Source organism: Desmodus rotundus, chromosome 2 (genome assembly GCF_022682495.2).
Source record: "Desmodus rotundus isolate HL8 chromosome 2, HLdesRot8A.1, whole genome shotgun sequence".
NCBI lineage: Eukaryota > Metazoa > Chordata > Mammalia > Chiroptera > Phyllostomidae > Desmodus > Desmodus rotundus.
Genome location: NC_071388.1, coordinates 177,385,016 through 177,406,880, shown reverse-complemented (window position 1 = coordinate 177,406,880; position 21,865 = coordinate 177,385,016). Strand labels below are relative to the sequence as shown.

Here is a 21,865-nt window from a genome sequence, read left to right as displayed (position 1 = left end):
AACCAAATTCGGCTAACAGTCTTGTGCGCAAAGCAGGCTCTCAGCTCTTGACTACCGCCCTGATTTAAGGTTGACAGCAAGCGTCGTGAGTAGGCTGACACGGTGTAACAACTTGAAAGTTGCACTCTGTGAGTAAGCATAAATTATTAAAACTTTTAAACATTTAACCTTTAAAATGACCAAATCAACTATAAGTTAAATGAGTAAAAAATGTTCACAGAATATTTAAAATAAAATGCACTTAGATTATTAGAATGGAAGGAGAACATCTATATTTGCAAGAGAATGCCCTTTATTACTTACTTAACTTTTAGCGTCTCATACTGTAGGTTGTTCCCTTAAATAGAGCTATGTTAGCATTGTATGATAAATACGATTTCCTAAATTGTATTAGACATTTTTTATGAAAAAATTCTAAAGCATTATGAATTTCCCAGTATGCATAATGAGGTATCTCACATTTTTCTTTTAGAGAGTTAAAAAAATCCTAATTAGAAGTTTGTATTTAAAAAAATTATTTATCTCGGGAGGGAAGGAATGCGGCAGGCAGAAAACTTGGGAAGACAAGAGCAGTAATCCCTTCCATCGAGAATGTACTTTCTTCCAAGGAACTGCAGTTGTGTGGATGCGGGTAGACTTTTTACAGGGGGACAGGTTCTTCCAGCATTTTTACCTGCACGTTCTGCGACAGTTGGGAGCATCAGCATAACCTGCCTTAGGCACTTAACCTTTCGTGGCTCAGGCACCCCAAGACAAAAAAAAAATGGCCCAAATGAAAGAACAGATCAAAGCTCCAGAAAAAATACAACTAAGCCATGAAGAGATAGCCAACCTATCAGATGCACAGTTCAAAACACTGGTAATCAAGAAGCTCACAGAATTGGTTGAATTTGGTCACAAATTAGATGAAAAAATGAAGGCTATGCTGAGCGAAGTAAAGGAAAATGTACAGGGAACCAACAGTGACGGGAAGGAAACTGGGATTCAAATCAATGGTGTGGACCAGAAGGAAGAAAGAAACATTCAACCAGAAAAGAATGAAGAAACAAGAATTCAAAAAAATGAGAAGAGGCTTAGGAACCTCCAGGAGATCTTTAAACATTCCAACATCCTAATCATAGGGGTACCAGAAGGAGAAGAGGAAGAGCAAGAAATTGAAAACTTACTTGAACAAATAATGAAGGAGAACTTTCCCAGTCTGACAAAGGAAATAGACTTCCAGGAAGTCCAGGAAGCTCAGAGAGTCCCAAAGAAGCTGGATCCAAGGAGGAACACACCAAGGCACATCATAAATTACATTACCCAAGATTAAAGATAAGGAGAGAATCTTAAAAGCCACAAGAGAAAAGGAGACAGTTACCTACAAAGGAGTTCCCATAGGACTGTCAGCTGCTTTCTCAAAAGAAACTGTGCAGGCAAGAAGGGGCTGGAAAGAAGTATTCCAAGTCATGAAAGGCAAGGACCTAAATCCAAGATTGCTCTATCCAGCAAAGCTATCATTTAGAATGAAAGGGCAGATAAAGCGCTTCCCAGATAAGGTCAAGTTAAAGGAGTTCATCATCACCAAGCCCTTATTATATGAAATGTTAAAGGGATTTATCTAAGCAAAAGAAGATAAAAAATATGAACAGTAAAAATGACAGCAAACTCACAGTTATTAACAACCACACCTAAAACAAAAACAAAAGCAAACTAAGCAAACAACTAGAACAGGAAAGAATCACAGAAATGGAGATCACATGGAAGGTTATCAGCAGGGGAGTGGGAGGGGGAGAGAGGGGGAAAAGTTACAGAGAATAAGTAGCATAAATGTTAGGTAGAAAATAGACAGGGGGAGGTTAAGAATAGTATAGGAAATGTAGAAGCCAAAGAACTTATATGTAGGATCCATGGACATGAACTAAAGGGGGGAATGTAGGTGGGAGGGGTTATGCAGGGCGGAGGGGAATAGAGGAGGGAAAATGGGACAACTAACAGCATAATCAATAAAATATTTAAAAAATAAAATAAAATAAAAAATTAATTTATCTCTAAGGTTAAAAGCTTACAGAATTTTAAGACTCATTTTGCTCGTGGATGTTGATAAAAATTTACTTTCACTTTTGAGGTTGACTTGTGCAGCAAAAAGCTAGAACGAGCCGAGCAGTTGATTGGAGGCCTTGGGGGAGAGAAAACGCGATGGAGCCAAACAGCTCTGGAGTTGGGGCTGTTGTATGTCAACCTGACAGGTGATATCCTCATTTCCGCGGGAGTTGTCGCTTACCTGGGGGCCTTTACCTCCAACTATCGGCAGGTAAGAGATACTAGTCGATTTGTAAGGTCTCTATTGGACCCTCCCATGACAACGAACATTAATCTTAGGGATGTTTGTTTGTTGTGTTAAATGTGAGAAGCAAAATGTACTTGATTTCTGGTTGTGCATTCAACTTATTCTCTGAATTAGCTATATAAATTCTCATCTGAAATCTGTTTTAGAAACAAAAGATCTACTTAAAAAATCTAACGTGAAATGGTAGACCCCAATGATAAAATTTTAGTTCCTAAACAAATACAAAGGTATCAGTATTGTGTGTGTGTTTTATCAACTAATCCTCGTGAATTCCAATAATATATCATTTCCAAATCTCTTCAGAGAGTGAAACTTCAGGGGAGGAAATAGCTTGCCTGAAACCCAATTGATAAGTGACTTTTTTTCCTTGGAAAACAAAGACCAAGTTCCCTGTTTTCAATTCCCATCCCTTTATCAGATCCCACCTCAGTTTTCTCCTTGACCCAACTCTGAACCCTATTTCTTCTCCCTGAGTTCTTCCACTTTTCCATCCCTTTGTGAACAAAACCCAGCAGATCCTTCATCTGTCTTAGGAAAATTGAACTAGAATCCAACCCTGAACATGGCCCGATTGAAGCGAGAGGAGAGATTTAGAAAAATTAAAATAATTAAAAGGAAAAGAGGGTGATGAGAATAAAGAGAAGGAAGAAAACTAAAACATTTGGCAATAGCTTCTGTTGTCAAGCAAGGAGAGAACAACAAAATGATAACAACTCTATCATTTTATAAAGCATTTGCTTGCTTGTGGTCTCAGCTGAACCTCACTTAATTCCAGGACTTTCTCTTAAGCAGGATTCTTGGTGGCCACTGTTTTAGTTTTATTTATTTATTTATTTATTTATACTGAATGTGTTTACAATCATCACACAGATAGTGCTTCTATCTTTAGTCTTTGGGGTTCTGGTAGCCCTTGTCCTAGTGCACAACCTCTATGTTCTTAGTTTCGTGTATTCATGTGTATCTTTGAATGACTGTTGGTCTGTGGTTATGGCACTAACATTTGTAGTTCAGGTAGTTCAAATTTAACATGACACTATTTACCTAGTAATAGATTTGTTTGTGTGATGATTTCAGAGACTGAGGCTTGTAAAACTTAAGAGAATTGCTCAGAGCCATACAGCTGATTAACGACAGGGCAGAAATGAGACTTGAAGTCACCCAAACTCTTAATTAGGCACTCTTTCTCCTCTTCTACATCAATGTGGAACAGCGAACGGAGTAGCTGCAGCCACCCTTACCCTCTCTGTTGGTTCCCAGGAGTTTGCGCTGGCTCCTGCTTTGCGGTCCAGGGCCATCCTGAAAGTATACCAGCCAGTGCCACTGCTCCCAGCCCAACCCCCTCTAACAGACTCATGCCAGGGCAGCGTGTCTTGCTGACTTCACAGTTACCCACCTGCTTTTACCAGAATGGGGCTGCCAGTCACACCCCCGCACAAATGCTTCAAGGAAGCCATGAAGTCCAGAACTGAGACCTTGGAATTCACTGACAGAGCAAAGCGACAGTCAAGATACAACCAAGCTCATAGCTCCCTCTGTGATCTCATATCCACTGTCCCCACCCTGATTCAGGAAGGCACAAAATCACATCTCATCTTATCAACACGAAAGCTTAAAGGCATTTTATCTCTTGCTTCACTGTGCCTAGGCTTTCACTTTTCTTAATGAGTCTCTAATGTAACTGTTTCTTCCCGTGAATTCATTCTTTGGGTCCCACTCCAGGATCTTCTTTCTTTTGTTTCTCTTGGGTCAGGGCAGCTGGCCGTTTACACCCCATCAAGGGTTTCCTGCTCCACTCTAATTTTAGTATAGGTGCTGCCGAAGCGAGCACTAGGCCTGTTCCATTCTGAACATACCGTTACACTGGCAACTGCAGTGTTCTGCCCAGGTGTCCTCCCGACCTCCTGTGCTTTCGCGTTCAAAAACCAGCACGTGTGTCGCTTTTTTGGGACACTTCCCTTGGGTTCGTAGAACCCACTTGCCCAGCACTTGGAGAGCTAGAACTGCCTGGGAATTTACTTCCATCTGACTCAGGCCTTCAAGAATGACCAGCAGACTTGACAGCCTAGGCACCTGCCTCCCTTCCCTCTGGTGGGACGACTCCGAGGAATAACTTACACCCCTGTAGGATCCAGACAGAGCCATCTGCTGCAGAACTGGCTGGCCCCCACCTTTAACTGGATTCTTCCGGTTCTTGTCCTGCTTCCTCTAGCATCCCTCCTTTCATAAATCTTTTCACATAAATCTTCCTCTCGGAGTCTGCTTCTGGGAAACCCAACTAAGACAAAAAGATGTTACAATAACCCTGTTTTTTTCCTAACACCAAAGGCTCAGGATACCAAGAACCTTCCATAAACAGCTACATTTCCCTCCCTCCAAGCTCGAATCTGAGTACTTGTCAATTCTTCACCAAACCGTTTGCTAGTTTCTTCTTAAAAGCAACAACAACAAACAAACAAACCAAACCGTAGAAAACTTCAGTTCTCCTAAGATAACTGGGCCCACAGCACTTCAACTGCAATGCCCATGCCAGTTGCAAAACAGAATCCGACAGTTTTGTAAGGATACAAGCCCTGGAATTCAGTCAAGTTGAATTTTCTAAGTGACCTTTTCCCTGCCAATAATCAAAGTCAAACTGTCTTGGTGCTGGTGAATACTTGCACGAAGGTGGCCCCCTTAATGGTTAGTTTTTCATTTCCACCATCTGTCTTACCACCTGATTACCACCAAGGCCCATGGCTTGTGTTTTGAGATGCCTGTTCAGAGCCCCTCATTTCAGTTCATTTCAATTATTCTCTGCTGCTACACCCTTAAAGACATATAATTGGGTCACTTAAAACTTTAATCCAGAGTTCATCTGTGATAACACACTATACCTGTCAACTGTAAACAGCATTCCACAAAGCCATAAATTGGCTTTCAGTTTCTCTTTTTCCCCATATCATTGGCTGCCACGCCTTCTCCAGCATCAAGCTGTGTCTGAGAACACCCACAGACCTCCCCCAGAAGCATGTAGGTCGACCTATAGCTTGATGACAGGAACTATGCCAACAGGCACTGATAACTAGGAGGGAGAATACAAGCTGGAAATCCTATCCGCCCCTCCTCCCTACAACCAAACCAAACAAAAAGCCAAGTGGTCGTTATTAAGTACTCGTGAGAGGCAAGATTTTTGTCCCCAGTGTTTGCCCTCTAGTGTTATTATACCTGTGAATACGTTACATTACATGGCAAAGGGACTTTGCTGGTGGCATTAAGGTTGACAATGAGCTGAAGTTAAAATAGGACGATTATCCTTATTTAGCGAGACTTGACTATAAGTCTCAAGTTTTGTTTTGTTTTTTCGTGAACAAAAGTGAGAAAGAGCCCAAAGAATGAGAGCAGCATGTCAAAAGGATGTAGAATTTAGCTTAAAAGCACTCCCACCAGCCAGATCATCAATAAATAACAATAGTAATATATATAGCTCATTAAATAAAATAAAAAAGATGTGGGAAAAATGGGTGAAAGGAGTCAATAGGTATGAGCTTCCAACTGTAAAATCAATAGGTCATGGGGAGGTAATGTACGGCATGGTGACTATAGTTCGTACATGGGAAAGTTGCTAAGCGAGTGAACTTAGAAAGTTCTCATTATAAGAAAAAGATTGTGACTCTGTATGGTGACAGATGTTAACTAGGATTTGTGGTGATCATTTCACCAATATATACAAATATCAAGTCACTATATTGCACACCTGAAACTACTATTTATATGTGAGTTATATCTCAACTATAAAAAGAGACGAAAACAGGAAAAGATAAGTCTATCCTGACACAAAGTAGTAAATTTTTTAAACGAATGCCTGACAAAACTCAGAATGTTTACATAGGTACAGATATCTTTCCACAAAATGCTTATTAACTACAAAGGGAAAGGGAAAAGAGCAACTTAGTGGAATAATACAGTATTTCATAAGCACTGTCTTAACTCACTTTTGAATTATGATTAAAAACTCTGAATTCCCTATTGTGGGCAGTTTGCTAAGCCCTCACCACAACCATTTCCCTCATCAGGCATTCCAAGGTTATAGTAGGCACATACCTTCCAGAGGCCCCCAGCTACCTGATACCCAGGGACTACCCCTTCTTAGTTGTGTCTGTGGAATTACCCTAAATACTCAATACCCAGGGAGCACATGAAGCCTAGCTCGTCATACATGAACTGCCTCCTGCACTTCCACCTTGTTGCTGCTACCCTGTGTCCAGGTGCACCCTCCTGTGGGGCAGCTTCTCTCATTTGGACCTGTAGCAAAGAGTTCTGCCTCTCATCTGTCCAGGTGTTTTAGTGTTGTGTCCCACCACCCAGGGAAGCTTTAATCACACCCAAGATCATGTAATTATGAGACAGAAGCCTGGCAGGCAACACCATCATCCAGTGATGAAAATTAATATTATCAGTAAGTGAACAATTTGAAATCATGTACCATTAATGGAATGCAATGAGAAGAACACAACATCATTTCTATAATATTCTTGCCAAAGTTGCATAACATGAAATGGATTTACTTTTATATGATAATTTCATATTAAGTTAGCTGGCTATTTGTAATGTAAAGAAAATATGTAGAAAAACGTGGCGATCCCCAACTACTTTGTCAGGTGAAGCTTTGAAGTAACAGCTGGCAGTTTCCAGATACAAAATTCTGGCTTTATTATTAAGTGATCTATCTAAACTTTATCTTAACATTGGATATAATTAATTTTCATTTGAATACATAGTGGACATTCTAAGCTATAATTTATTTGAAAAAATCTGATAAACACACATCATTTTTTAGGTAGGATTTCAACAAGTGTTTGTTGACTCGATGAATGAAGATTCATTGAATAAACTCAATAATCACAGAGTTTACAAAGTATTCATTTAGTAACCTCTAACATTTTTTAATCTTTCTGTGTATGTCTTAAAGAACCAAACCAGGGAGTGGACAAAACTGTGCAAAAGAGGAGGTATTCCCTGCTCTGATGATTATTCTCTTATGAGTATCCTGGGAGAAGCAGTGACAATTCGAACCTGGAATATTGCTGGGTTACCTTCTGACTCATTTTCCATTGATAATGGAATCATCATAATGTAAGAAAAATATTTTTCTCACAAATGATCTCTATTAATCAGTACATTTATTTATCTGTGCAGCTTTTTAAACAATTACAACTGGTAAACTTTGACAGTATTGAAGAAAATTTTTGCTTAATTATCTAAATTGCCTCTGTGACAACTTCAAGTGTACTAACATCTACATCATGGGGGTGATGGAAAAAGAAAAGAGACAACAAGTAATTGGAAACTTATTTGAAAAAATAATGACAGAAGACTTCCCTAACGTGGTGAAGGATATAGACATACAAGTCCAGGTAGTGTAGAGAGTCCCAAACAAAATGAACCTAAAGAGGCCCACACCAAGACACATCATAGTTAAAATGCCAAAAGTTAAAGATAAAGGGAGAATCTTAAAAGCATCAAGAGAAAAGCAGTTAGTTACCTACAAGGACATTCCCATAGGACTGTCAGCTGATTTCTCAAAGAATCTTTGCAGGCTAGAAGGGATTGGCAAGAAATATCCAAAGTGATGAAAAGCAAGGTCCTACAACCAAGATTACTCTATCCAGCAAAGGTATAATTTAGAATTGAGGGCAGATAAACAACCTCCCAGACAAGAAAAAGGGAGTTCATAGTCACCAAACTATTATTATATGGAACGTTAAAGGGGCTTATTTGAGAAAAAGAAGATAAAATATTTGAACAATAAAATGCCAATAAATACATATCTATCAGCAAATGAATCTAAAAAATAAAATAAGTAAAGAAGCAGAACATAAACAGAATCATAGATACAGAGAATGTTTTGATGGTTGCGAGATGGGAGGGGTGTTGGGAGGATGGGTGAAAAAGGTAAAGGGATTAAGAAATACAAATTTGTAGTTACTGAATAGTCATGGGGATGTAAAGTACAGCATATGAAATAGAGTAGCTCGTATATACATGGCTCATGGACATGGACAATGGTGTGGGGATTGCCTGAGGGCGTGGGGGAGCTAGGGGGAGGGGGGAAAAGGAACAGAATTGGGACAACTGTAATAGCATAATCAGTAAAATATAATTAAAAAAAATAATAATTAAATTTGAGTAATCACGCCCTTCTCCTATTAATATTGGAATAGTTGAATATTAGAGACCATGGTAAATAAACCAAAAAACCCAGATTGCTTACTTAATTTTAAATCGCTATTTAGCAATAGAGCAAAACCCTACCATAAGTAAATGGAGTCCAGAATTTTTCTTCTGAGGGTTTTGTACTGCAGGTCAATGAGAGTTACAGCAGTGGGTTGTTGGTGCTGATGGTTTTGGATGTCCCGTCCGGGTGTGGGACTAGCCTAAATGATGTGGATACACTTGTGGGTCGTGGGCTGATTCCAGCTTTTACAACCATGGCTGCTAATCTCAGAATTTCCTCGTTAGTAGGTAAACATTAGGGACACTGGGCTCGGAGAATACTGGAGGCTCACCCAGCCTCACCATTACCCCAGGTCGCACCTCCTGGAAGCTAAGACCTTCAGCCTGCCCCAGTGTGAGGACGATCAATGACTGTCTGTCATTCTCAAGTTCCCAGTACCTGGGTCAGAAGGAAATGTTCAGTTCTATGTCACCCACTATTTTGGTCAGTTTTTAGTCTCCCAAAGTAATTGAGATGATAGTACTTCATTTGAAGTAAAAATGGTTGAGGCATGTGAATTTTAAAAATAGAGTTAACCACTACATATGAAAATTAATTATTAAACTTTTTGTATGTGGTATTTAAGAAGATTATTCCACAAATTAAAACTCTAGTGAACATTTACCTTCTACTTTTGCCCAACCAGACCAATGAACTTCAGCCTAAAGAACAGTTAGATGTTTGCTATTGTTGATACTGTTGTCGATATTGTTTCCCTCTCAGAAAATAATGCTTTGCTCTTCCCAGACACTTGTGAATGTAGTTGGTCATGTCCCGTGTAGTGGTAATCAGGTCTTTATTGTTGTGGTTTGCAATTTATGTAACTTTGTTCCATCTAGCAAGACATTATAAGCATTATATCCATCGGAAACTAAATTGCTTCTTATTTGCTAGCAGATAAATGTAACTTTTCTTTTGGGTCCAGTCATATTCCACTAATAGTAGAACAGTTGGTGAATATTTCTGCTTTTAAGATTCCTTTTTGTGATTATTTTGCAAGACAACAGGCCCACATTTCAGAGAAATGAGGTAGAAAATGGTGTTGATGAGTTGTATCCCCTAGATTTTTTGTCATTTGTTTGTAAAAATGTTGAAATATTAACCGGAAGTTATGTTAGCAATTTTACTAAGAAAAAACCAACACTTTTCATTCTTGGCCTATTTTGTGAAAGTATTTTGGTAATCTTATAGGAGAGGTTTCAGTAAATAGGTTTAGGGTAATTATTTTTAAGGTGATTGTTATTTGATGTGATTATTAAGTACCAGATAAGCATTCTATTTAATTGCAGGGCACATTCTCCCATTCTTAGGGATACTCGCTTGGCAATGGTAATACCTGACACTGAGCACTTGCTAAGGACCTAATTCTGTGTTAAGCACTGTTCACACGCTGCCTCAGCTGAGTGAGGAGTCAATTACTTAGGGAAGCTGAAAAAAACCTCTAAAATATGGATAAGTTGGAATGTAAGTAACTTTTGGAACTATTGACACCTGAAGTTCCTTGGCTAATTAGAATTTCAAGGGCTAGTGATGACATTAAATGGAATTGGATTGTATCTGAACATTTCATGGGGAAAGTATTACAATGGTTTAACAACTTGTTAAGTAGTCAGACCTATAACTAACATAACTCTGCTTGTCAAAAACATCTTTTTCATTTCTATGGGATCTGATCATTTAGGTTTATTTCAGCGGCAACCATAACTGAGAGGCACACCCACCACTCCTTGTCTGTTTTTATTTATTTTATGTGCGTGTTATAAATGAGAAAATAGCAAAACTCTGAAATGCACCAGGTTTTTTTTAATTTGTCAGGATAGTACTTTATTTTCCAAAATGGTTATATCAATAAAGCCCACCAACTATGCACACTTTCCCATTTTTCTGCTTTCATGCACACATGTTTTAGTCAGACTTAAATTGTTATTAATCTGACATGTAATAGGTTTTTAAAAATTATGTACTGGTTTTGGGTGTACAGCTTAGTGGTTAGACAATCATATACTTTACATAGTGTTTCCTTCGATATTTCCAGTACACCCAACTGGCACCATACAATAGTTATCAAAATATTATTGACTGTATTTCCTATGCTTTGCTTTCTTCCTTGTGACTATTTCGTAAGTACAAATTTTTGCTTTCTTAGTCCACCTTTTTCATCCTCCCCCCGGTTACCACCAGTTCGCTCTCTGTATCTGTGAGTCTGTTTCAACTTTGTTTTATTCTTTAGATTCTACATGTAAGTGAAATCATATGGCATTTGTCTTTCTCTGACTTATTTCACTGAGCATAGCACCCTCTAGGTCCACCCATTCTGGCGCAAGTAGTAACATTGCATTTTGTTGAAGCTGAGTGACATTGCGCTATGTGTATGCACCACAACTTGTTAATCCACTTGTCTATTCATGGACACTTGTGTTGCGTGCATAGCTTGGCTATTGTAAGATCCACTGCAGTGAACATATTCTTTTGAATTAGTGTCTTGGGTTTCTTTGGATATATTGCTCGAAGTGGAATCACTAGACCGTACGTAAGGCAGATCCATTTTTAATCTTTTGAGGAAATTCCATACTGTTTTCTGTAGTAGCTGCACCAATCTGCATTCCCACCAACAGTGCATGAGGGTTACCTTTTCTCCACAGCCTCGCCAACACTTGTCATTTGTGGATTTATTGATGATGGCCATTCTGATAGATATGAGGTGATAACTCACTGTTTTAATTTGCATTTCTCTGACAATTAATGACATTGAGCATTGTTTCATATGTCTATTGGTCATCTGTATGTTCTCTTTGAAGAAATGTCTGCTCAGATCCTCTACCCATTTTTTTTTAAGATTTTATTTGTTTATTTTTAGAGAGAGGGGGAGGGAAGGAGAGAAACATCAGTGTGTGAGAGAAACACCGATTGGTTGCCTCTCACACACCCCCAAGTGGGGACCTGGCCCACAACCCAGGCAAGTACCCTAACTGGGAATCAAACCAGCCACCCGTTGGTTCACAGGCCAGTGCTCAGTCCACTGAGCCACACCAGCCAAGGCAAGAAACATTTCAGATTTTACTGCCTGTTTTTTTTCTAGGATTTTTATGGTTTTAAGTCTTACACTTAAGCCTTTAATCCATTTTGATACTATTCTTGTATGAGGTGTAAGGAGGTGGTCTGGTTTCATTTTTTGCATGTAGATGTCCAGTTGTACCAGCACCATGTTTAAATACCCCTCCTTATATGCTCTCGCCCCCTTTGTTATATACTAATTGGCCATACTGGAATATAGAAGTGCAACCAATTTCTGAATATTGATTTTTTATCCTGCTACTTTACTGAATTCTTTTAATAGTTCTAGTAGTTTTTTAGTGGAGTCATTAGGGTTCTCTATATAGAGTATCATGTCATCTGCAAATAATGAGAGCTTTACTTCTTCCTTTACAGTTTAGATGTCTTTTATTTCTTCCTGTTGTCTGACTGCTGTGGCTAGGACCTCCAGTACTATGTTGAATAAGAGAGGTGAAAGTGGACATCCTAGTCTTCTTCCCGATCTTAAGGGAAATACTTGTAGTTTTTGCCCATTGAGTATGATTTGTCTGTGGGTTTGTCATATATGGCCTTTATGATGTTGAGGTATGTTCCCTCTACGCCCACCTTACTGAGAGTTTTTATCATAAATTGGTGCTAGATTTTATCAAATGCTTTTTCTGCATCTATTGATGTGATCATGTGATTTTCATCTTTTCATTTGTTTATGTGGTATATCACATTAACTGATTTGCAAATATTGTACCAACCTTGCATCCCAATCCCACTTGATCATTGTGTATGATTTTCTTAATGTATTGCTAGATCCAGATTGATAATATTTTGTTGAGGATTTTTGCATCTATGTTCATCAGGGATATTTACTTATAATGTTTTTCTTTTTTGTAGTGTCTTTATTTGGTTTTGGAATTAGGATAATGCTGGCATCATAAAATGAGTTTAGGAGTCTTTGCTCCTCTTGAATTTTTTGGAATAGTTTGACAAGGGTAGGGGTTAGTTATTTGAATGTTTAGTAAAATTGACCTGTGGACCCATTCAATCCACAACTTTTGTTCACTGGGAGGTTTTTTTTTTTTCCTTCTATTTCATTAATTATAATTGGTCAGCTCAGATTTTCTGATTCAGTGTGTGAAGACTGTATGTTTGTTGGAATTTATTCATTTTGTCCTGGTTGTTCCATTTGTTGCCATGTAGGTGTTCATAATATTTTCTTACCATCCTTTGTATTTCTTTGATGTCCATAGTTACTTGTCCTCTTTCATCTCTGATTTTATTTATATGGGTTCTCTCTCTCTCTTTTTTTCTTTATGAATCTGGTTAGAGGTTTGTCAATCTTAATTAGCTTTTTGAAGACGAGCTCTTGGTTTCATAGATCTTTTGTATTATTTTCTTTAGTCTCTCTGTCATTTATTTCTGCTCTAATCTTTATTATTTCCTTCTTTCTACTCACTTTGGGCTTTTTTGTTGTTCTTTTTCTAGTTCCTTTAGGTGTAGCGTAAGACTGTTTTTTTGAGATTTTTCTTGCGTCTGGAGATAGGTTCGTAATGCTATGAATTTCCCTCCCGGGACAGCTTTCACTGTGTCCCATAGGCTTTGGGCTGTTGTGTGTTCCTTTTTATTTGTCCCAAGGTAACTTCTCATTTCTTCTTGAACTCACTGTTAAGCCATCTATTGTTTAGGACCATGTTATTTAGCCTGCATGTGTTTGTGTGTTTTTCAGTTTTTTCTTGTAATTGATTTCTAGTTTCAGGCTGTTGTGGTTAGAGAAGATGCTTGATATGATTTCAAGCTGCTTAAATTTATTGAGACCTGTTTTTGTCCTAATACGTGGTCTATCCTAGGAAATGTTCCATGTGCACTTGAAAAAAATGTATATTCTGATGCTTTGGGATGCAATGATCTGAATATATCAACTAAGTTCATCTGACCTGGTGTGTCATTTAAGGCTGCTCTTCCCTGGCTAATCTTCCCTTGCAGTCTCTGCACAACAGAGGCCCCTATGCCCAGTCTGCTATCCACAGAGGTGGGTTTTCCCTCAGTGTTTTAGGTGACTGCACCATCACTGCTGCTGCCATGGTAACATAGTTCTCCATGGTGACACGGAGCTTACCTGGGGACAGGTAAAGAAGAGAACAAAGAGCAAAAAACAAAACATGATTTCCCTTCACATTGTCTGGCTCACACAGTTGTCTCAGTCCTCAAGTGAGAGTTTTTGCTACCTGTGCCTGCTGCAGTTCCCCTACCAGGCTTTCTCAGATCAAAGCTAGCAGATAGCAAGAAAAACACCCACCCAGGAAACTCACCACCTCCTTATTGCTTGTTCCTGAAGTTTTAACTTCCCTCCTATTCAACTGTTATTTTCTTTCTGCAGGTAGTTGCTTTTTGTATTTTACCCAGAGCTAATCAGTGGAAGACATAGGTTTAAATGTGCTTAACCCAGCTTGGTCAGCGCCAGAAGTCCTTTCCTCTCCTTTTGAGATGTTGTTCCATGGACCAGTATTCTCTTAGAAAATGCCCATTTATAGAATGAATTAACTTGGATGGTGTTTGTCAGATGTTTTTTGCTATTTCTATTTCACTAGATTATCATATTCAAATGTTATTTGATCTAAGAATATATAATTTAGTTGGGCAATGCATTTAAGAAATTATAGAATTACCATAATAGAATATTATCATTTTATGAAAGCACCATAAATATAATATGGGTAAATTACTGAAGTTTAGAGAGAGAGAAGATCAAAATGGGCTTTGTGAATTGGATAGCATTTGAGTTGACCATGAAACATGAGCAGGAGTTAAACTTGAAAGGATGGGACAAAGTGCATTTTGGACAAAAAAAACACAGCATGATTATGGGTACTGTGGCTAAAAAATTTGAAGCAACAGAAGGAAAAGTGAGTCATTCATTATCTTGGGGAAACAAAAATGCAAACTTACACCAATCCTCCAAACTTAAAAATATTTCTAAAATGTGACAGAATGAAACTTCTACGTATTTATGTTTTTTCCTTTCTAATTTCCCTTCTCACCCCCTTTAATTTCTTATGAATATGATTCTCTTTTATTAGTTGATTGCATCTGAGATATGAAACCATTCTTTTGGTCTCATTTCTTTCTAAATATAAAGCATTGTATTGTTCACCCTCCATACCCGCCCCCAACAATTCATATGTTGAAACCCTAACCCCAATTTGACTGTATTCAGAGATAAGGCCTTTAAGGAGGAAATTAAGTTGAATGAGGCCATAAAGGTAGAGCCCTAATCCAATAGGACTGGTGTTTTTATAAGAAGAGCAAAATGCACCAGGGATGCAGCACAGAGGGCTGTGTTGTTTGCTAGCCAAAGAAAGAGGGTTCTGGAGCAACTGAACTTGCCAGCACCTTGATCTTGAACTTCCAGCCTTTTAGTACTGTGAGAAATAATTTTATATTAAGACAGACTGTGATACTTTGTTATGGCAGTCCAAGGCAACTAATACGTTATATAATGTGGATACCAGAGGACAGGACTATCTTTTTCACCATGTAAGCTACCTGTTTTTTATCAGGCTGTAAATTACATACTAAAAAATATGATTACTTCCATTTGAGTGGACAAATTATCCAATAAAATTCTAAATTCATATTATAATGAAACTGAATTGAATGTATTATGTTGTTCTATCCCTACCTTTTTCCTTTTTTGCCCAGGCATGTGCCCTGACTGGGAATTGAACTGGTGACCTTTGGGTTAACAGGCTGGTGCTCAATCCACTGAGCCACAGCAGCCAGGGCAAAGAAGAGTAATCTTAAGGCTAAAAATTACATTTTACACAAGGCAGAAAGCTATTTGGTTGGTATTATATGGTGATGACAGGTACTGGTTAACCCTTTGTGACCCTGCAAGACGCTGAAAAATAAACTGGGTATCTCTTGGTTCACTCTGCTTGTTTGTATCATAAAAAGGAGGATGTGAGTGAGAATAAAGCAGTAAGTATGAGCTCTCCCATAAGGCAAAACCCCTGACTTTCAGAGGATATATTTCTGTCCAGAAGAAGCTCACAATCACTAGGCAAACAGGTAATAAATTACATGTATCACATTAAATATACGAGTATTTGAAACAAATAGTGAGTCAACAATTGTGTTAACATGCCTGAAGGGTCCATGCCTATTATGAAGGTCAGATGATATACAATTATGCTTTTCACCTTTTTTAGACCATTATATCTTTAATGGTCTAGAGTTCAAAGAGAAATATGATGTCTCCATTCTTTCTCCATTGTGCAAATGATAGCAGAGAGCAGCATGGGGCTGAAGTGATTTGCAAAGGTCACAGGAGTAATTAATGGCAAGGCCTAGTAAAGAACTTGAGTTTGCTGATTTCCATGACTGTTAGTGGTTGACATTGTGACTTAATTAGCAAAAGCAGGGAATATTTTCAAAAGGTAATTTAACATTTAGAGAACTGTAATTTTCCAGAAGAAGTAAAACACTTGTGTGAAGTTTGCCAGATGACTTTTATAGTTGCCATTCTAGTGGCCTGCTCAATTTAAATGTCCCTGCTCAAGAACATAGTTTCTCATAATAAGTTAAAAAAAAACATTACTATTAAGCGTAAGCGGTAAGCAAGTGATATATGTGTAATTAAATACAGAGAAAAATCATAGCTTGACCAGCATCGTCTTTCTTCTGTCCTTCAGGAATGCAAGAAGGTGGCCTCTGATGATAGACCCCCAAGGTCAGGCTAATAAGTGGATCAAGAACATGGAAAAAGCTAATAGTCTTCATGTGATTAAATTAAGTGATCCTGACTACGTCAGGACTCTGGAAAATTGCATCCAGTTTGGTACTCCTGGTACGTAGTTGAATACAAGCACACATTATACCAAAGTGCCCGGTCAGGGCACAGTTAACCCAAATGATGCAGGTCGTTGCTTTGTAAAAACAGTCTTTGTGTTGGACTCATCTCACATTAACTTTGTGAATGTCTTTCATTATTTATTGATAACTAAGCAAGTGAGAACTTTAGAGATTATAGTTCCAGAAGGCTAGGACGTTTTCTTTGTCTCAAGATTCATTTGTGATGCACCCTCTAATTGAGCTGTTTTAATTTGTCCTTCTTTGACGTTTTTTAGTTCTCATTATAACTCCACTTCTACAATTAAAAGGGCCAGTTCTTATGCGAGAACTATTTGAACACATTAGTCCAATTATCTATTTATTCTTCTCTCGACTTATGCTGTAAAAGTGGCAGAGAAATAAGTACACATTTCACATGACTGATTATTACCTGCCATTAACAATGGAGAGATGAGAATCATGTCAAGGATTTTTCTATTAAGTTCTATGCACATGTCACATTTGTCAAAACAGAAACCAAAATATTTATGATTGAAGTAAATTGGGGTTATTAGTCACATTTTAAATTCATGTCACTTATCAAATTTGACTATTTACTTGACCAAATCAATGGAAACATTATGAAACTACAACATAGGACACAGGTAAAAAAAATGTGATGACCCTCTACCATGTGCTTGACATTCTGTAGGTCTCTATGATCTCAGTCATGTGTGTTGATGATAATATTGTATCATTTGAGAGGGGAAAGGGCCACAGAGACAATCTGCCTAGTGTTTTTCAAATGATGGGTTGCAGCTGAGAGAGAAAACCAGCTTAGTAGGTCTTGACCAGAATTCTTAAATGACATACAATAGAATATAATGAACATATTAGGCTGCACAGCATGCAGTAAAGGTAAGCATTATTTCAAGAAATTTTAAACGTTTTAGATGCATACATGTGTATGCTAGATTAGGAGTTAAAATGTATTTCTTACTTGGAGTTGTGGCCATAAAAATTGAAATCCAAGAGTAATTTTAACCCCTTCATTTTATTAACAAGGTAAGTGAGGTGCTAGAGAATGTTGGTTACACAGCTTAACCAAGTTGCATCCTTACTTAAAGGGAGTGCTGAACAGTCCCCAAGCCCTCCGCCTCTGTCCAGGGCTTCCCGTGTCACTCACGGTTTGTGTTAGTTAACCTACTTTTTGGAATGAAATACTTTTAAAATAGATAACGATTATTTACAATGCCTTCCAATGTTATTCATCAGAAAGAGGGGAAAAGTTTTAAATCTGTTATAGAAAGAGAAACAGATGGCAAATTTGAAAACTTTTTATATTTAGCCTTTAAATAAAATAATGAATTACTGTTACAGTTTTAAAATGTAAGCGGTTGAAGACTCCTCCATTTAAGAAGTTACGTTTACATGCTGGTCAGTTGGAGGACAGTGGCGTTTGAGCTGCCCTCCCTCGCAGGCACCCTGGGCCCAGAAGGCAGAGGTTTCCTTTCACCTTTGTCACCCACCCGCCTCTGCTTCAGCCAGAGCAGGACTCCCTTTTATTTGTTTATCATGAGCTTTAAGATAAAATCCTCTTTGATAAAACATATCCTGCTGCTTAGAAAAAAAATGGAAAGCCAAGGTTCTAGAAAATAAAAGTGTATCTGTATTAGCTACCCTAATGGATATGGAATGTACGGAATACTAATCATATAAATGTTGCTGGTAAATCTATTTTTTTCATAAATCAATAAAGCTGGAAAAATAAAATAAGAAAGGTTTAAAGTTTTTTTAAAGAAATTAATGTGTGTAAGTCTTTTAATGGCTTTTCTATGAGAAAAATATTTACATGAAGAGCAAAATCTGTTGGATCTGAGTCTTCCTTACTTTCATCTTACCTCCTAGTATTTTCCTTCCTTCCTCCTTGCATACAACACATTGGGGATGCAAAACTACTTCTGGTTCAATGTATTTCATTTGCTTGCTTGTTTCCTCTTTAATTCACCTGACAAACATTTATTTTGCAATTACCACGTGCTACGGACTCTGCAGCATGAACGAGACAGACTTGGTCTCTGCTTGCTTGGGGTTCATCGGTTTTAAGGAGGGAGGCAGATTGCACATGCGATGCGGACTCGAGGATGAGAGTTCATGACAGGGTGTTGCTTCCCATCTCAGCTTTCTTCTGTCTCTTCCATCATTTGGTGAATTCCTTTAAATTTCGTCCTTTAAGATAACAGCTCAAGCCCTGGCTGGTGTAGCTCAGTGGATTGAGTGCTGGCCTGTGAGTCAAAGGGCTGCTGTTCGATTCCTAGTCGGGGCGCAGGCCTGGGTTGTGGGCTGGGTCCCCAGTAGGGGGGTGTGAGAGGCAACCACACATTGATATTTCCCTCCCTCTCTTTCTCCCTTCCTCTCTCTCTAAAAATCAATAAATAAAAATCTTTTAAAAAAAAGATAACAGCTCAAGCACCTCTTTTCCTGTGACATCTCTCTTGACCTCTTCAATGAAGTGCCAGTTCTGAAACTTTTATAGTTTTCTGCTATTGGCCCTATTATTACGTACAGAAGTGTTTTTCTGTCACTCCGCACTCTTTGAGGGTACTCAGAGGGTACTCAGTAATTGTTCGTTGGATCTGCTTTGAACAATGTGCTCCATAATTGAACATAATATACAGAAGGGTTTTTTCCTATTAATTTGAAGTCTCACACAGGAAAACAGATAATTCATAATAAAAAAATGATATCAGGTAATGTCCTAAGTTCAAAGGAAATACGAAAAGAACACTTTATATTTCTGTTGCTAAGGATAACCGCCTGGAGTGAGAGGATCTGCCTCATTCAAAGATGGTAGCAGCCATGCGTTTGGATCACCAGTCTTCCTTTTCCACACGCTGTGCAAATACTTGGGAATGAAGAAGGAGGCTTTTATGTAAATCAGCATATTGTTAACTTTGATGATAGAAATGTGAAAAGAAGCCTGTCTCCTGAATTTGTGCCTGTATTTTAACACAAAACATATTTTGATTTAATTAAAAGTTAAAAGAGTCCAACATTAGAGTCAAAATAAAATAGTTAAATTAAGGATAGTCTTTTGGGTAATTCATGTACACATGGATTTTCTCCTTTTTCTTCCTGTTTTTTAAGGTTAGAATACTTCTGATTTTGTGGTGAGGCTTATAATATAGTAAATATTCAATGCTGAGAACATACATGTATTTTTTAAATCAGGATGCTACAGAATCTTTCCTCACAGGTTTAAGACTTGATACTACCAATGAAGGAATAAATTTTCATTTTTAGGGAAAAATCAAGTCTGTAATATTTAAGTTTTATAATATATATTTAGATTTTGAAAAAGACACATCAATATGAACACTTTAAATTTCATTTCTAGCTAGAAAATAATTTAGGAGGAGTGGGGGATAAAGTTGTATAATAATATTTTAGTGAAAATCTAAATACTTGATTTTATGCAAATTTTATTGTTAATGAAAGATATTAGGCAAAATTTAAATTTATAATATTCATAAACAAAATTTCAGTTCATAACTAACAAATTAATAGATTTTAAAATATATAAAAATAAAAATAAACAATTGGTATCTGTTATCACTGCTATTGTTTAACATTATTAAGAAAGTTTTTTCAGTGCAATAAAACAAGAAACAATGAGGGTGCTATCACATTTGGAAAGAGGAAAGTATATTATCGTATTTGTAGACAATATATTTCATCTAGAAAACCAGACAGAATTAACTCAAGATATTAGAATAAAATAATTTAATGGAGTAAATATATTCCAAAAAGAATATTTAAAAATCAATATAAATAGAGAAAAAGCAAGTGTGGAGTGATTTAGTCAATCAGTGAATAGGAAACAAAAGAAAAACTTAGAACGACTTTAATAATGCATAGCATGAAAATGACAAAACTTCACAGAAAAACCAAAGATGGGTAAGAAAGGCACTGCTTTTTCATTAGGAAAAACAAATGTAAAGATGATAATTCTGGGGCTTCCAGCCAAGATGGAGGCATAGGTAGATAACATAATGCTTTGCTTCCTCACACAACCAAAAGAAGAATAACAACCAATTTAAAAACAAAAACAACCAGAACTGCCAGAAAATTGAACTGTAAGGAAATCTGACAACCAAGGAGTTAAAGAAGAAACATTCATCCTGAAGGGTAGGAGGGGCGGAGACAGGAAACTCGGTCAGAAAGGGGAAGCTGGGGCAGAGAGGACAGGTCGCAAGGCAGTGCTGGTGGATGGGGAGGCCCCACATTTGTGTGCAGATAAGGTGGGAGGAACAACTGGGGAGCAAGACAGACCAGGCAACCCAGGGTTCCAGCGCAGGAAAAGAGGGCTTCAGTGGCAGCCGGAGAAACTGTCAGTCTCACAGGAGACTCTATTGGAGGGGCCCACGGGTCCTAGAGTGTACACAAGCCCACCCACCTAGGAATCAGCACCAGCAGAGCACAATTCGCTTGTGGGTAGAAGGGGAAATGACTGAAGTGGGGCGAGAGCCGAGCAAGCAACATTGTTCCCTCTCTGACCCCTTTCCCACATACAGCACCACAATGCAGCAAGTGGGTTGCCCTGCACTAGTGAATACCTAAGGCTCCACCCCTTACAATGTAACAGGTGTGCCAGGTAGGACAAAGAAATATGGCCCAAAGGAAAGAATAGATCAAAACTCCAGAAAAGGAACTAAGTGACAAGGTAGGAGGTAGCCAACCTATCAGATGCAGAATTCAAAACACAATCAGGATGCTTACAGAAATGATTGAGTACAGTTGCAAAATAAAGGAAGAAGTGAAGACTATGCAAAGTGAAATAAAGCAAAATGTATGCGGAACCAACAGTAAAAGGAAGGAAAGCAGGACTCAAAGATTTGATTTGAAAGATTTGAACAGAAAGAAGAAATAAACATTCAACCAGAACAGAATGAAGAGACAAGAATCCAAAAAAATGAAGAGAGGCTGAGGAACCTCTGGGACACCTAAACGTTCCAACATTTGAATCCTAGATTTGCCAGAGGAAGAGTAAGAGTAAGAAGCTAAAAACTTATTTGAAAACATAATGAAGGAAAGCTTCCCCATTGTGGCAAAGGAAATAGACATGTAAGTCCAGGAAGCTCAGAGAGTCCCAAAAAAGTTGGATTCAAGGAAGAACACACCAAGGCACATCATAATTAAATTATCCAAGGTTAAAGATGAGGAGAGTATCTCAAAAGCAGCAAGAGAGGAGGAGACAGCTACCTACAAAGGAGTTCTTGTAAGACTATCAGCTGATTTCTCAAAAGAAACCTTGCAGGCAAGAAGGGGCTGGAAAGAAGTATTCCAAGTCATGAAAGGCAAGGACCTACATCCAAGATTGCTCTATCCAGCAAAGCTATCATTTGGAATGGAGGGCCAGATAAAGT

The 21,865-nt window shown here is 38.0% G+C and overlaps 1 protein-coding gene across 6 annotated transcripts in view; it reads left to right on the top strand.

The window, feature by feature from the left end:
- The window catches only part of DNAH7 (dynein axonemal heavy chain 7), a 222,195-nt gene that overhangs the window by 141,242 nt on the left and 59,088 nt on the right, over positions 1-21,865 (top strand). For all 6 annotated transcript variants that reach the window (XM_045198088.3, XM_045198089.2, XM_053918888.2 and 3 more), the window contains 3 exons: positions 2,108-2,293; positions 7,278-7,441; positions 16,301-16,455. In XM_045198088.3, the coding sequence (XP_045054023.2) occupies positions 2,108-2,293; positions 7,278-7,441; positions 16,301-16,455 (505 nt within the window). The remainder of the gene's footprint in view (positions 1-2,107; positions 2,294-7,277; positions 7,442-16,300; positions 16,456-21,865) is intronic.